The 15,079-nt window shown below is 39.1% G+C and overlaps 1 protein-coding gene and 2 pseudogenes across 1 annotated transcript; 1 reads left to right on the forward strand and 2 right to left on the reverse strand.

Annotated features, from left to right (window-relative positions):
- On the reverse strand, positions 1-4,372 carry LOC102812972 (annotated as a pseudogene).
- Positions 4,373-6,487: 2,115 nt separating this feature from the next.
- Positions 6,488-9,122, reverse strand: SCOC (short coiled-coil protein). Its single transcript, XM_006872221.1, has 3 exons — positions 9,057-9,122; positions 8,658-8,741; positions 6,488-6,905 (listed from the first exon to the last, which is right to left on the reverse strand). Exons 1-3 carry the CDS (start codon positions 9,076-9,078, stop codon positions 6,763-6,765), a joined length of 249 nt encoding a protein of 82 aa, XP_006872283.1. The 5' UTR covers positions 9,079-9,122; the 3' UTR covers positions 6,488-6,762.
- Positions 9,123-11,798: 2,676 nt separating this feature from the next.
- Positions 11,799-13,371, forward strand: LOC102813356 (annotated as a pseudogene).
- The last annotated feature ends 1,708 nt before the right edge of the window (positions 13,372-15,079 follow it).

Genomic DNA, 15,079 nt, shown 5'->3' on the forward strand with positions numbered 1-15,079 from the left:
CTACCCAGATCCAAAATGGGGGAACCCAAACATGACACCCATGGAAATGTAGCTCATCAGATCTACTAAGTAGCTAGGGGAAGAGGCATACTCAAACCAGTCTCCAAAAGGAATTCAGTGGTAGCAGTGAATGGCCACTCCTGTTTAGTTCTTCCTGAGATTGCCACATGGCACTTGTACTATTGGGCAGAGGGCCTGATGAGCAACATCATCTCGAGGGTATGGAACCACAGTGCTTGCATCAATCGATTCTTCCCTACTACGTAAACAAACATTCTGGCCATCCAGTGGCACTTGGCTCAACACGATGAATCCAATGATGACGTAGTAAACAAGTCTGAACCAATATTGCACGATGTACATCATGCCACTGGAGAATACACTGACAAGAGAAGCACTCCAAGAGGCTTTGTAATCTGTGCAGCCACAGAAATGCCATTACTAAGAACGCAGACAGCATTAGCTCACCTCCTCCGAACTGGGCAGCTCCTAGAATCGAGCAAACCATGAAGCCAGTTTGGAAACGGTGCTCCCAGGAACAGAGAGTGAATAAGGCATCAGAGCAGGAAGCCATTGTACAATACGGAGATAACAGAAATGTAAAAAATATCTCTTGGGGATATAAAAGGCCTGGCGCACGGCTGAGCATTGTGGCCCAGCACACTTGGTTTTCCCATAGTGGATTGGTGGTGGTGGTGGTTATGTTCTGTGGAGTTGGTTCTGACTCATAGTGACCCTATACAGGGTTTCCGAGACTGTAAATCTTTTCGGGAGCAGAAAGCCTCATCTTTCTCTAGGAGAACAGCTGGTAGTTTCGAACTGCTGACCTTGAGGTTCACAGCCTGATTCGTACTCACTACACTACCAGAGCAGATTGTTGTTGTTGTTGTTAAATACCGTGGAATCGGTTCCGACTCATAGTGACCCTGCACAGGGTTTCCGAGGCTGTAAATCTTTACGGGAGCAGAATGTCCCATCTTTCTCCTGCGGAACCTCTCTAGGTCCTGAAAAAGCGGACAGCCTGGGAGCTGGCCGGCCAGCACCAGCCCTAGGCTCAGTAGGAAGGCGGCTGTGGCCACCACAAACCTCAGCACGAATGCTCGTGGAGCACTCTGCCCAGGGAGCCATGACTGGCGCGCTGCCCAATCCAAGATCCATATATTTTTACTGCAAAAACTTTAGCACACTTGACTACAGTGCTGCCTCAAACCATATTGGTATATGAGTCTCAATATGAAATTTCCTTAAAAATCCAAATTTGAAACATCTGGTCCCAAGAATACCAGACAAGGGACTATGTGTCTGTAGTTAGCTACTATAGGTAAATTTCAAACAAAAGGGATTTAAAGACAGAGGATCGATGGGAGTGTCAGGTGTCCGGAGTGGTTCCTATTGGAGAAGCCTAGAGAACACTGGACTCGATGGCACCTAAAAACAACAGGGAACACTGGAGACCTGGTGTGGCGCTGTGGGTTAAGCGCCAGACTGCAAAGTCGTTTGAACTGCAAGGTCAGCGATTCAAGCTCATCAGCTGCTCCTCGGAAACCCTATGGGTCAGAACCGATTCGACGGCACTTACACAACAACAACCGAGAACACTGGATGCTGATTTTTCCGGCTAGTCACCATTCCACGAGCATTGGGAGCTCGGAAACGGGACACCATCCATGTGTGCACTGTTTACCACCTATATTTCTAATCTGGAAGAATATTCTGAAATGAAGTGCTCCCACAACAAAAACCCAACGTACGTGGCAATGGCGTTCACAAGGCCTGCAGCAGTATTTCAGACATTTGACATCTACTAAACTGGTGTTTCTTCTATCACCAAGGCCGTATTTTCCCACTACTGAGCCTTCCTCTTTGTTCCCTGTGCATTCCAATAACCAGTAGTGATCAATACATCTTGATTTCATGTTTAATTTCAGATTGAAAAAGTTGATAGAATTCTTCTATTTCATCCTCACTGGCTTTAGTGGTTGGTGCGTAAATTTTAATAATAGTGGTATTCACTGGTCTTCCCAGTTGTTGCCGTTGTTAAGAGCCGTGGAGTCGATTCCAACCCATACCGACCCTGTACAGGGTTTCCAAGACTATAAATCTTTACGGGAGCAAAAAACCTTATCTTTCTCCCACGAAACAGCTGGTAGTTTCGAACTACTGACCTTGCAGTTCACAACCCGATTTGTTACCACTACACTACCAGGGCTCCTTGGTCTTCCCAATAGGTGCATGGATATTATCCTATCACAAACAGCTTTGTACCTCATGACTGATCTGGATATGTTCTTTTTGATGATGAATGCAACACCATTCCTCTTCAATTTGTCATTCCCGGTATAGTAAACTATGTGATTGTCAGATACAAAATGACCAATACCAGTCCATTTCAGCTCACTAATGCCTAAGATATCGATATTTATGCATTTTCTCCTCATTTTGAGTTGTGCCCCATCAGCAAATGAAGGTCCCATGGGCCTTTACTCCATTTGCGTCATCATGGTCAACTCTACTTTGAGGAGGCAGCTCTTCCCCAGTCGCATTTTGAGTGCCGTCCAACCTGAGGGGCTCACTGAGGACTAAGGTACGCCTGACCCAAGCCATGGTATTTCCAATAACCTCCATATGCTTGCGAAAGCTGGATAGTGAATAAGTAAGACCATAGAAGAATTGATGCTTTTGAGTTATGGTATTGGAGGAGAATATTGAAAGTGCCATGGGCTGCCAAAAGAACAAACAGATCTGTGTTGGAAGAAGTGCAGTCAGAGCGCTCCGTGGAGGCCAGGATGACCAAACTTCATCTCTCATACTTCGGACATATTGTCAGGCGGGACCAGTCGCTGGAGAAGGCAAAATGGAGAGTCAGACAAAAGGAAGACCCCCAGCAAGATGGATTGGCAAAATGGCAGCATCAATGGGCTCAAGCATGGCAATAATTGTGAGGTTGGCTCAGGACCAGGCACTGTTTTGTTCTGATGTACCTAGGGTTGCTGTGAGTTGGTACTGATTCGGTGGCACCTAACAACAACTAACTGGTTTGACACTGTATTGGGTTATGCGCTGGACCACAAAGTCTATTTGAACCGCAAGGTCGGTGGTTCAAGCTTACCAGCCGCTCTTTGGAAACACTATGGGTGGGAACCGACTCAATGGTGCTTAACAACAAGACTATTAAACTGATGATTCTGGAGTCCTGGTATGGCACTGTGGGTTAATGTACGGGACTGCAAAGTCGGTTTGAACCGGAAGTTCAGCAGTTCATTTTCACCAGCTTAAACTACAGGGTCACTGTGGATTGTAATGGACTCGATGGCACTTAACAAACTTGTGGTTCTAGGATAGTAGTTGGGGAAAATTAAGAGTATAAGATGGTTACTCCTGGATCTTTTTAGAGGCGCCCTAGTGGCACAGTGGGTTAAATGCTGGACTAACTGAAAAGGTTGGTGGTTTGAACCTACCAGCCATTCCTTGGAAGACGTGGCAATCTGCTTGTATAAAGAGCTACATCCTTGGAAACCCTTTGAGGCAGTTTGGATTTGATGCACTTAGTTTAATAAAGTATCACAACAAAGAACTGACCAGTCTCATGGAAAGGAATAGCAAAGTTCAGATATTAGGAACCTCAGGGTTAGAAGTCAATTGCTTCAGTACCCTGAAGAGTAGGCCAAGAGTCAAATTTGTTTTCTTAGGGAGATGTGGGAGATGGCAGGGGAAAGTCAATTAAGACTCCTCTGCTAATTGTGAAGCCAAAAACCAAAGGGAGGGGAGGGGCAGCTCTGTGCCGAAGCAACTCATAGCAACCCTGTATAGGGTTTCCGAGGAGTAGCTGGTGAGCTTGGACTGCCAACCCTGTGGTTCAAAGTGACATTGCAGTCCAGTGCTATATCCCACAATGCCACACCAGGACCCCAAAGGGAAAGGTCCCACTGAGACTCGAACTCAGATTGCTAGATTCAGAGCCCAGAGTGCTCACCATTACACCATGGAACCAGTCATAAAGTGCCTCTAGGTGTTTTCAAACTGCCAACTTTCAGCTAGTAGTTGAGTGCTTAACTGCTTTCACCACCCAGAAATCTATCCATTTAGAAATTGTCAGACTGTTAAGTAGCTACATCTATAGCTGATCTACCTTGATAAAAGTTCCTGGACTTCGAACCACAGTAACTTGGCTGAAGAGGAGTTGAGCATTTTCTATGTGAAAAGAACGTTATCCACAGATAGTTGGCAGCAAGAGGGCTGAGGTGGAGTTACCTATTTGCCACCAAAGCCTTCCGTTTCCTTCAGTGGTAATACAGTTGTAGCTGGAATCACACTGCCCAGCACACGGACTGCAATTGTGCTCCTCTTGCAGCAGATGTAATTGAATCCTCATGCCACTGCAAAGACAAGATGGGCTATGTCCCGGCCCAATCCAAAACGTCTCACATGTTAGCACCTCAGCTCTTTCTGCATTCTTATAGCTGGTTGATTCTGCCTCATGGAGACCCCATGTGTGCAGAATAGAACTGCTCCAAAGGGATTTGAAGGCTGTGACCTAAATTTAGAAAGATCACCAGGCCTTACTTCTGAGGTGCCTCTGGGTGGGTTTAAACAGTCAGCCTTTCAGTTAGTAGTCCAGTGCTTAACCATGTGTATCACCCTGACACTCCTGCATATCAGAATGGCAATAATTTGTGCCTTGGAAGCTGTGTGTAGGAAATGTAGGAAATGGCAGAGACATCCTTACATCCTCAAGCCGAGCCCCTGACATGGACATAGCAGCTGCCAGCGTGCTATGCTCCCCTTGGAAGCCTCAGTTGGGAGAGAAGCTCCATTGTTGTTTATTGTCTACCATGGAGTCTGTTACAGTAGCTTGTTTGGTGCTGTTGGTTCTGACTCACAGCAGCCCCATGGGAGAGAGCACAACTGCCCCATAAGGTTTCCTGAGCTATAATCTTTATGGGAGCAGACCGCCACTGGGTCTTTTCTCCTGGAGAGTCACTGGTGGGCTCCAATTGCTGACCTTGCCCTTTCAGTTAGGATTCAGAGTGCTTAACCATTGAGCCACCATGACTTTATAGTAGTCTGGCTTAACCTTAAAAATACAACCCCCTTTTTCCCCAGAGATCTTGGATTCCTTTTCACTTTGAGTGCTTTACTTTTTTTAAATTAATGTGCACTATCCGATAATAACTTTTAATAAAACTAGTACTCCCTCAAACACACAGTCATATGGAAACTTAAGATACTGTGGCTCTGAACATCCCCGACAATACCACTACATACCTGTTATCCAGGCAATGATATCAAAACACACATACTCTCTCTGAAAGAGCTTTTTATTAAACAGCAAAGCAGAATTGCAACACAAGTTTTAAATGTTTGTCAATTAGATCACGAAAAGGATGCAAAATGCCTGCAGTATGACTACTATGTATTCATACAAATAAATAGTTTAACAAGTCATACTTATACCAACTCAATCATAAGATTATTCCATGATTCAAAGTTACCCAAGTCTCATTACACACAATTCTTACTAGTGGCTCTCTCTTCTTATTGTAATGGACATTTTAACATTACTTCAGATAGAGTCCGTTTTTAAATGGAACCTACAAGTGAATTTTTAAAAGCTGTTTAGTAAAATGATGCCCAAAACTTAACAAACCAAAAAGTTGGATTTAAAAAAAAATTCTAGAAATGGTAAGATAAAATACCACGATAGATTATCTATTAGTACACACAAAAAATTCTCCCATTCTCTTCATGATTCTGATGCAAATAAACTTTTTTTTTTTTTTTTACAAAAAATGATCTTCTGAATACTATAAATAAATCTTAAGAGACAAAACTCTAAGTGTTCTCTTCTAGATGTGGTTTACATTAGGTTACTCATGTATGTTGCAACCCAAAACCCTAAGCTGTGAAGATGACAACACAAATTGGAAAGGAAAACATTTGGGAGTTGGAAACTACTACTTACCAAATATTTTTCCTGCCCTATTTCTTTTTCCCCAAGATTTTTATGTTCAATACACACAAGCCGGTCATTTTTGCAGAAGGAAGAAGTATTGAAGAATAAATCTTCCCAACATGAAAGTTCATAGTCTCAAGGGATAATCTTCATTTTTATAGTCTGTTTTCAATTTATTAAAAGGAAAACCAACAGTCCTATCTTATTAGTAATTAAAAGAAATGATAGGCCCTAGCTGAGAAAGTTAAGTTTCAACAATTAGTTCAAGTTGTACTTTCATAAATGATTAACTATTAAAATTACTTTTCCAAATGTGGAACCATCTTTTCCCCCCTGGAGGGGAAGGGAAATGGAAGAAAGGAAGAGGGTAATGGTAAAGAGGCACAAGACGGTGGGCAGGCTACATAGAAAGCTGTGCATTCAGTACATGGTTTGGTCACTCTTTCACAATATGGTAGTTATTTTCTTGTATCATCTTTTACTACACCTATAAGAAAGGACAGTGCTAAACCTAAAAAAGCAAATTTGATAAAACATTCATTTTCAAGTTTTCATAAATATATGCAATTCTAATTATAAAGTCTCTACAATACATCTGCACATTTTCATAGACTAAGATAATACACAAACTCATAGAAGTCTCCTGTTATGCTCTTAATTTTGCCTAAATGTGCCATTATCTTCATAAATACTCAATGAAGTCACAAACAAAGATACTATAACTTTTGGAATCTATCCAAGTTTTAAAGGAAAACAAAACAAAACAAAACCCAGCAGCAATTCCATCAAACCCAGAGGATGGCAACCTCTTACTTTCTTTTGCTTTTTGTGTCAGTTGTTTGAAAAACACTAGAAGCTGACATGAGGTTTTCTATATATTGTCCAAGAACTTGGTTTTCTGATTTTAGCTTCAGATTTTCTTCCTTAACTGCATCTACTCTTGCAGAGAGATCTATATTTAAAAAAAAAAAAATAAAAAGGCTCTTAAATGATGATGGCAAATGACATATTACCAAGTACTTTTTTAAGATTTGTTCTTAGAGGTGAATCCAAAACCCTTAAATGTTGTTAATGAATTTCAATTGCTGTAAAGAAAGTAAAGTAAACTGAGCACAAATGAGACAATAATTTCTACAAACAGATTTTGGTTAAGTTGAATACATTTCACATTACACTATTACTTTTTATAAACTGCATTTATGTTGAGTATTTAACTCCTGGAGTCCTGGTATGGTGGCTGCAGAATAATGCACTGGACTGCAAGGTTGCTTTGAACCTCAAGGTTAGCAGTTCAACTCACCAGCCACTCCTTGGGAACTCTATTCGGGGGCAATATGAGTCAGAACCGACTTGATAGAACTTAACAAGAAGTTAACTCTTCAAACAGTTATTCTTTTAAAAAGGAGAGCACTTGTTTTTAAAACATGAATTCTGATTCATATCTTATCCACATTAGAACATAATGTCTTTACTACAAATTTTTAAGTAAATATAGAAGTGAACAGTATTCATTTCATATACTGGAAACAGTCAATCAGCTTCATGAGCAAGAAACTGAAGAGGCACAGTCCCTGGTGATCAAAGTGATAAATGACTTCCATTTATTCACCAAATATGGATTGGGCACCCACCCTCTAAGAGTCAAGCCCTCTTCTGGATGTTAAGGAGGAAACAGTGAACATAAAGAGAAAGGCCCTTGTCCTCAGAGCTTACATTCCAATGTGCATGTGTGCATAAAGGGGTTGCAGGGTGTGTGTGTGTGTTGGGGGGGGAGGGGTGTCAGGAGCAGGCATTAAATATATACACATCACAGAGTGATAAGTTGGTCTGGAGAAAAGACAAGGAGGGCTGAAAATGACAGAAAGTGTAGTTGCTCTTTTGTACATATAAACAGGGATAGCTTTTTTGATAAGGGAATGTGACCAAAGACTTAGATTATTGACAGAATTAAGCCATGTAGATATGCAAATAACTAAAAAAAAAAAAAAAGGTGCAGGGAGAGGGAACAGCAACTGCTTAGGCCCTAAACAGTAGCAGCCTTGGCCCAGAGAAGGAACAGCAAAGAGGTAAATGTGTCTAACATGGAACTGATGAGGCAGCGAGTGACAAGACTGAACAGTACTGTAGATGCCAGTCATGGGATGAGGCTGTTGTTATTAACTGTGCAAAAAGCAAAATCACTAGAAGATTCTGAGTGACATAACCTACTCACTCTGGCTCCAAAACACTCCAAATAAAATATGAAGGCTTTATTTCATTAAAAAACAAAAGCTTTTTCAGTAATAGTATTCATTTTATATATTTAGAAAAGGAAAAAACTCAAATCAATTTCCTTTAATGTCTACAAGGTTAACACTCTTTTTTATTACATATGTGTTATTAAAGTGGACTTTAGGAACACAATGCGGAGACTTAAAAACAGGCTTTCGTGTATAAAACAACATTTTGTTTGTCATTGAAAGACCAGGAAGAGAAACCTTACAAAGGAGAGGTTAAGTCTATGTGACCTCCTTGTTGAAGCCTACATCATTCTTTAAAACCACTCACCAATATGACAGGTGGAAGGGAGGAGGGGAAAACAGCTGAAATGGACTTGAAGTTTCTATTTTTCAAAATTGTGTATATCAGCATAACATTTAACAATATAAATGCTTATTTCAACTAATGAGATGTCATTCAAGAAAGCCACAGAATGCAAGCTCACCTTCAAGGGTATGTTGGAGTTCTAACACTTGATTAATAAGTCGTGTTTTTTCCTCCAGTTCCACCTGATTTTCAGCATCAACTGCTGTAATAAAAAGGTTCAAATGTACTATACATTAATACTAGGTAAGACTTGTAGAGTTTAGTGCCTAAAAATCAGCAAGATGCTTTATATTCATTATCTTATACAAAATCTCTGTGAAGTAAAAATGCCTATCTCTACACTGCATAGGAGGACATGAAAGTGAAATATCTCAGTGCTTTAGAGCCTTTCTAGAACTAGATGGGTTATACATAAGTTAGCCAAGATCCAAGTCTTCTTATAATTGTATCTTGTTCTTTCCACTGCTTAATAAATGAGAGGCACCCACAGAACCAATATGGAAAATGAAAAACATACCATCCATGTCAGCATTCATCATCGTGGGTAACAAACTTTTGGGCCTTGGATGGAAAGTCCTTGATGAATGGTCTGCAACAAGAAAAAGTTAGAAACATAAACACATATAGTAACACAAATGCTGTTTCAAAAGATGACTTAATTGAATTATGTGACCCAATAGGCTCCTTATCAGGTGCTTTACTGTTTCTAAGAATAAAATAAATGTCTCAAAACGAGGTTATGTATAAATAATTTTCAAAGAGAAGTATGTTAATAAATAATAGAATATGCTGAGTTCCTGGGTAATAAAAAAGTACATAAGATTAGATCCACTATCCATCGATTTGAGCCCTGGTGTGGCACTGGGGGTTAATGCGCCAGACTGCAAAGCCCTTTGAACTGCAAGGTCGGTGGTTCAAGCTAACCAGCTGCTCCTTGTAAACCCTATATGCATTGCTATGGGTCGGAACTGACTTCATGGCACTTAATAACAACAACAACATATATCTATTAAACTGTTTTTATAAAAAAGGCAAGAGATGATTAATACTAGCAAGGTTTTAGAAAAATAAAGACACAAATATTGGACATGAATGTTCAATGTATATTGTTTTTAAAAAATAGTACTAGAATAACATAACATTTAAATCTCTCTTACTAAGTAATTTTACTCTTGGAAATTTAACCTAAAGACAATTAAAATGAAGGAATAAGCTACATACATAAAAAACACTAATTTCAACTTTATTTGTTGTTGTTGTTAAGTGCCATCAAGTTGGTTCCAACCCATAGCGATGCTGTATAAGGTTTCTGAGGAACAGCTGGTGAGCTTGAACCGTCAACCTTGGAGTTCAAACAGCCTTGCAGTTTGGTGCATTAACCCACAGTGCCACACCCAATGAATTTGAAACAACATAACTATCAATTCAGAGTCCACAAAATTGTAACTGTAATTATATATATTTCTAATGGGATGGCTACTAAATTATATATAATTATAATCGAAATTATATTAATTTCTAATGGAATGCCTACTAAAAATAATTATTATGACTACATTTATAATTATGATGGCAAAATCAAATATTATAACAAAATGTGCAGAAACCTGGAGTTAGAAAACCAGAAGGGAAGAACATGCTCAGCATTTCTCAAGCTGAAGGAACTGAAGAAAAAATTCAAGCCTTGACTTGCAATATTGAAAGATTCTATGGGCACAACTCAAAATGAAGAGAGACAGTTGCAAACATCCATTAACAACTGGAACACAGTAATGTACAAAGTATGAAACTAGGAATATTGGAAATTGTCAAAACTGTAATGGAATGTATAAACATCAATATCCTAGGGATCAATGAACGGAAATGGCCTGGGAATGAGAAACTAAGGAGGAATGGTGTTGCATTCATTATCAAAAAGAACACATCAAGATCTGTCTCAAAGTACAATGCTGTCTGTGATAGGATAATATCCATACATCTACGAGGAAGACCAGTTAATACCACTATTATTCTAATTTATACACCAACCACTAAAGCCAGTGATGATGAAATGGAAGAATTTTAACATCCTCTTCAGTCTGAAACTGATCAAACATGTAATCAAGATGTATTGATAATTACTGGCAACTGGAATGCAAAGGTTGGAAACAAAGAGAAAGGCTCAGTAGTTGGAAAATATGGCCTTGGCACTTAATACAAACAATGTTGGAAATAGCAGGATAGAATTTTGCAAGATCATTGAATTCTTCATTGCAAATACCTTCTTAAACAGCATAAAAGACTACTATACACATGGACTTCCACAAACAGAATACACAGAAATCAAATTAACTACATCTGTGGAAAAAGATGGAGGAAAGCTCCCTATCAACAGCCAAAACAAGGCCAGGGGCAGACTCTGAAACAGACTATTCATTATTCATATGCAAGTTCAGGCTGAAGCTGAAGAAAATGAAAACAAGTCCACAAGAGCTGATTTATGACCTTGAGGACATCCCACATGGATTTAGAGACCATCTGAAGAATAGATTTGATGCATTAGACACGAAAGACACAAGACCAGAGAGTTGTGGGATGACACCAAGAACATCATATGGGAAGAAAGCAAAAGTCATTAAGAAGCCAAGAAAGGAGGAAAAGACCAAAATGGATGTGACGAGACTTTGAAACTTGCTCTCTCCAGTGTAGAGACACTAAAGCAAATAGAAGAAATAAGGAGGTAAAAGAGCTGAACAGAAAATGTCAAAGGGCAGCTGGAGAAGACAAAGTATAATATTATAATGAAATGTGCAAAGACCTGGAGTTAGAAAACCCAAAGCAAAGAACATGATCACCATTTCTCAAGCTGAGGGAACTAAAGAAAAATTCAAGCTTCGACTTCCGATATTTAAAGATTCTATGGCAAAATGTTGAATGACATGCTGTTGTTGTTAGGTGCCATAGAGTCAGTACCGACCCATAGCGACCCTATGCACAGCAGAACGAAACACTGCCCGATCCTGGGCCAACCTCACTATGGTTGCCATGGACTTGAGTCCATCGATGCTGCCACTTGGCCAATCCATCTCATTGGGGGTCTTCCTGTTTTTCTCTAACCCTCCACCTTACCAAACCTTCTCCAGCAACTGGTCCTTAATAATAATATGTCCCAAGCTGAATGACTTAGAAAGTATCATAAGACGATGGAATACAGTTAGTATACCAAAAAGAAATGGTCAATGTTCAACCATTTCAAACGGTAGCATATGATTAAGAGTCAATGATACTGGTGACTCACGATTTCAAACCTGGAGACCTCATCTTCACCACGAAGAAAGGGTATCTTCATTGGCCAGCTCAAGTAGATGAAGTTCCTAATGGAGCTGTAAAGCCACAAACAAACTAGCCATTTTCTTTTTTGGAACTCATGAGACTACTTTTCTGGAAACAAAGGATACATTCCCTTACCATGAAAATACGGAAAAATATGGCACACCAAATAAATGAAAAGGTTTTAGTGAAGGTTTATAGGAAATAGATTAATAATCCGAAAGTGAAAATTTCAAGTCAGCAGTCATCAACTAAGCAATCATTTGATGCTGAAGCTGAAGAAAAAGAAACTAGTGTTTCAAAGGAGGATACTGATCAGGAAGGAAAAGTCAGCAATGAGGATGTGACTAAAGCAATTGACGTAAATACTCTGAAAGCTGCCAGAAGAGGGACAATGAGAAAGGCAGAAAAAACAAGTCGAAATGGAGGATACCAGAATAGTGATAACATCAATAACATGTTAATCTAAAAGTGGGTCCAAAAAGAAGGCATCCTGCAGCTACAGAAGTCAAGATTCCAAAACCAAGAGGTAGCCTTGTACTTCAAAGAGTGACATGGCATCTGAAGATGACAAAGGGGATAAAAAAGGGCAAGAGGAAAAACAACCTAGAAAATAATTGAAAAAGGATAAAGAAGGACAAAAGGAAGAAGATAAACTGAGAAACAAGCCCGACAAAAAAGAAGGGAAGAAAGAAGTGGAATCAAAAAGAAAAAATTGACTGAAAGCAGAGGCTGCATCAACCTCTAATTCTGAAGAAGGGAATGATCAAGGAGGTCAGAAGAGAAAAGGTGGGAGAACTTTCAGACTGCCCATAGATGGAATATGCTAAAAGAGCAGCATGAGAAGGAGGCAACCGAGAGAAAACGCAAGTAAAAGGAGCAAATGGAAGAACCTGAGCAGCAGAATAAGGAAGCAGAAGCAAAGAAGCCAAAAGCTAAGAAAATGGAGAAGAGGTGAGAAACATCAATGGATACATGCCGAAATAAAAAACTCACTCGGAATTGATCATCTTAATGGGAACAGATATCCTGAGGCATTGGAAGAACTGCTTCACTTCAGATAACAATGCAACAAGCTCAGAAACACACAAGAGATGATTACAACACTGAAAAAAATATGGCGATTCAAAGTTAGTCAGGTTATCATGGAAAGTCTACAATGTTGTATAACAAGTTTAAGAACAAATTTTTGGTTGGTGATGGAGATTCTGTGATCACACAAGTGCTGAATAAGTCTTGCTGAACAAAGGCAGCATGAGCAAGCGAATAAAACCAAAGATCAAGGAAAGAAAGGGCCAAACAAAAAGCTAGAAAAGGAACAAACCAGTTTGAACACTGTAAATGGAGGATCTGATGCTCAAGATAGTTGTCAGCCACAACATAATGGAAATAGCAGTGAAGAAAGCAAAGACAAGACCAGCTCTAAGAAAAAGTCATCTAGTGAAGAGAGGGAGACAGAAATCTCTCTATAGGATTCTACATTAGATAACTACGCTGACACACACAGAGGAAAGGACACTTGAAAAGTTTCTAATGGGTTTCACTTGAAATATTTATACTGCTGAAAAGGAAGGTTTTCCATTTTAACAAGCATAGGTTTTTATGTTAAAAACGTGTTTTGAGGGAAGAAATCCCTTTGTTGAAAATTGAGCATTATTACTAAATTGTACTTGTGCAGAATTAACAGCTTTAATATATAATAAGTGTGGAGAAAAATCCATTTAGAAAATGTTAGGCTGCTTTCAAAGACACTATGGTTGTAGCATATTTTCAATTAGTGTGTGTAAATTAATATGTAACTAATGATAGAGAAAAAGTTACATTTTTAAAACTGTTACTTATATAATACCGTTTCTCTTTTCCCTAATACTGTGTTTTTGTGCTTAGTTTTTATACATGTTGGATTTACCAGACTGTCTTTTCACTGTTGTGGGTTTTGTATAAGTTGAGCGTTTTTATGGTAGTTAAAATGTTACTTGCATATAAGTACTCACTCCCTTGTTTTATCAAAAGTAAATTTTAATCTCAGTCTACATTGTGCTACATTATCCTGCTGCTTTGTAACAATGTGTGGTCTTCATACCTTTTTATATGACAATTAGATATCCAACTGAAGTTAAACTCATATATATATATATATTTTTTTTTTTTTTTTTTCAAGGTACAAAACTCGTGTTAATTTTTGAAGAAAATTTAGTTTTGTGGTTGGGAATTCAGTGAAACCACACAATTTTTCTTGCAGAGAGGAGACTGAGTATATACTGAAATAAATCTGGCACAAGAATATTAACCTTGAAATCAACCATTTGGGATCCTTTATATGTACTAGGAGATCTGTGTTGGAAGAAGTGCAGCCAGAGTGCTCCTTGGAGGCCAGGATGGCCAGATTTCGTCTTTCATACTTCGGACATATTGTCAGGAGGGATCAGTCACTGGAGAAGGACATGATGGTTGGTAAAGTGTCGGGTTGGAGAAAAAGAGGAAGACCCCTAATGAGATGGACTGGCACAGTGGCAGCATCAATGGTCTCAAGCGTAGCAATGATTGTGAGGTTAGCCTAGGACCAGGCAGTGTTTCATCCTGTTCTGCATAGGGTCACTATGGAGGTGGTGATTATGTGCCGTGGAGTCGGTTTCGACTCACAGTGACCCTGTACAGGGTTTCTGAGATTGTAAATCTTTACAGGAGCAGAAAGCTTCATCTTCCTCTTGCGGTACAGCTGGTAGTTTCAAACTGCTGACCCTGAGGTTCACAGCCTGATTTGTAACCACTACACTACCAGAACTCCCTATGAGTTGGTACTAACTCAACGACACCTAACAACAACAAATATGTACTAGGAGTTAAAACTCGAAACTAAATGAGAAAAGTTTATTTTTGAGAAATGTCTCACATTTGTTTTTTTAAAGTCATATTCATTGAGGAAGTGACTTAATAGTGTTTTTTTTTTAATTAGAAAAAAACAATGCATCATGCTTATGCAAAAAGTAAGTAAATATTATATAAAGAAAATAATCTATTTGAAAGCATGACTATATTAGAAGGGATTTAACATTTTTCATTTTATATATTATAGAATTGCACATAAGTTGCTTGACGGAAGCTGACAAAGTTAGAGTGACTTACTTCATACATAGGCTAAGTCAGGGTGAACCAATGTTAACACAAAATTTAAAGGTGTATTAACTAAAGCATAGCATTCTATTTTGAGTATTAGATTTATTGGTGGTT

The sequence above is a fragment of the Chrysochloris asiatica genome, unplaced genomic scaffold (genome assembly GCF_000296735.1).
Source record: "Chrysochloris asiatica unplaced genomic scaffold, ChrAsi1.0 scaffold00187, whole genome shotgun sequence".
Taxonomy (NCBI): Eukaryota; Metazoa; Chordata; class Mammalia; order Afrosoricida; family Chrysochloridae; genus Chrysochloris; species Chrysochloris asiatica.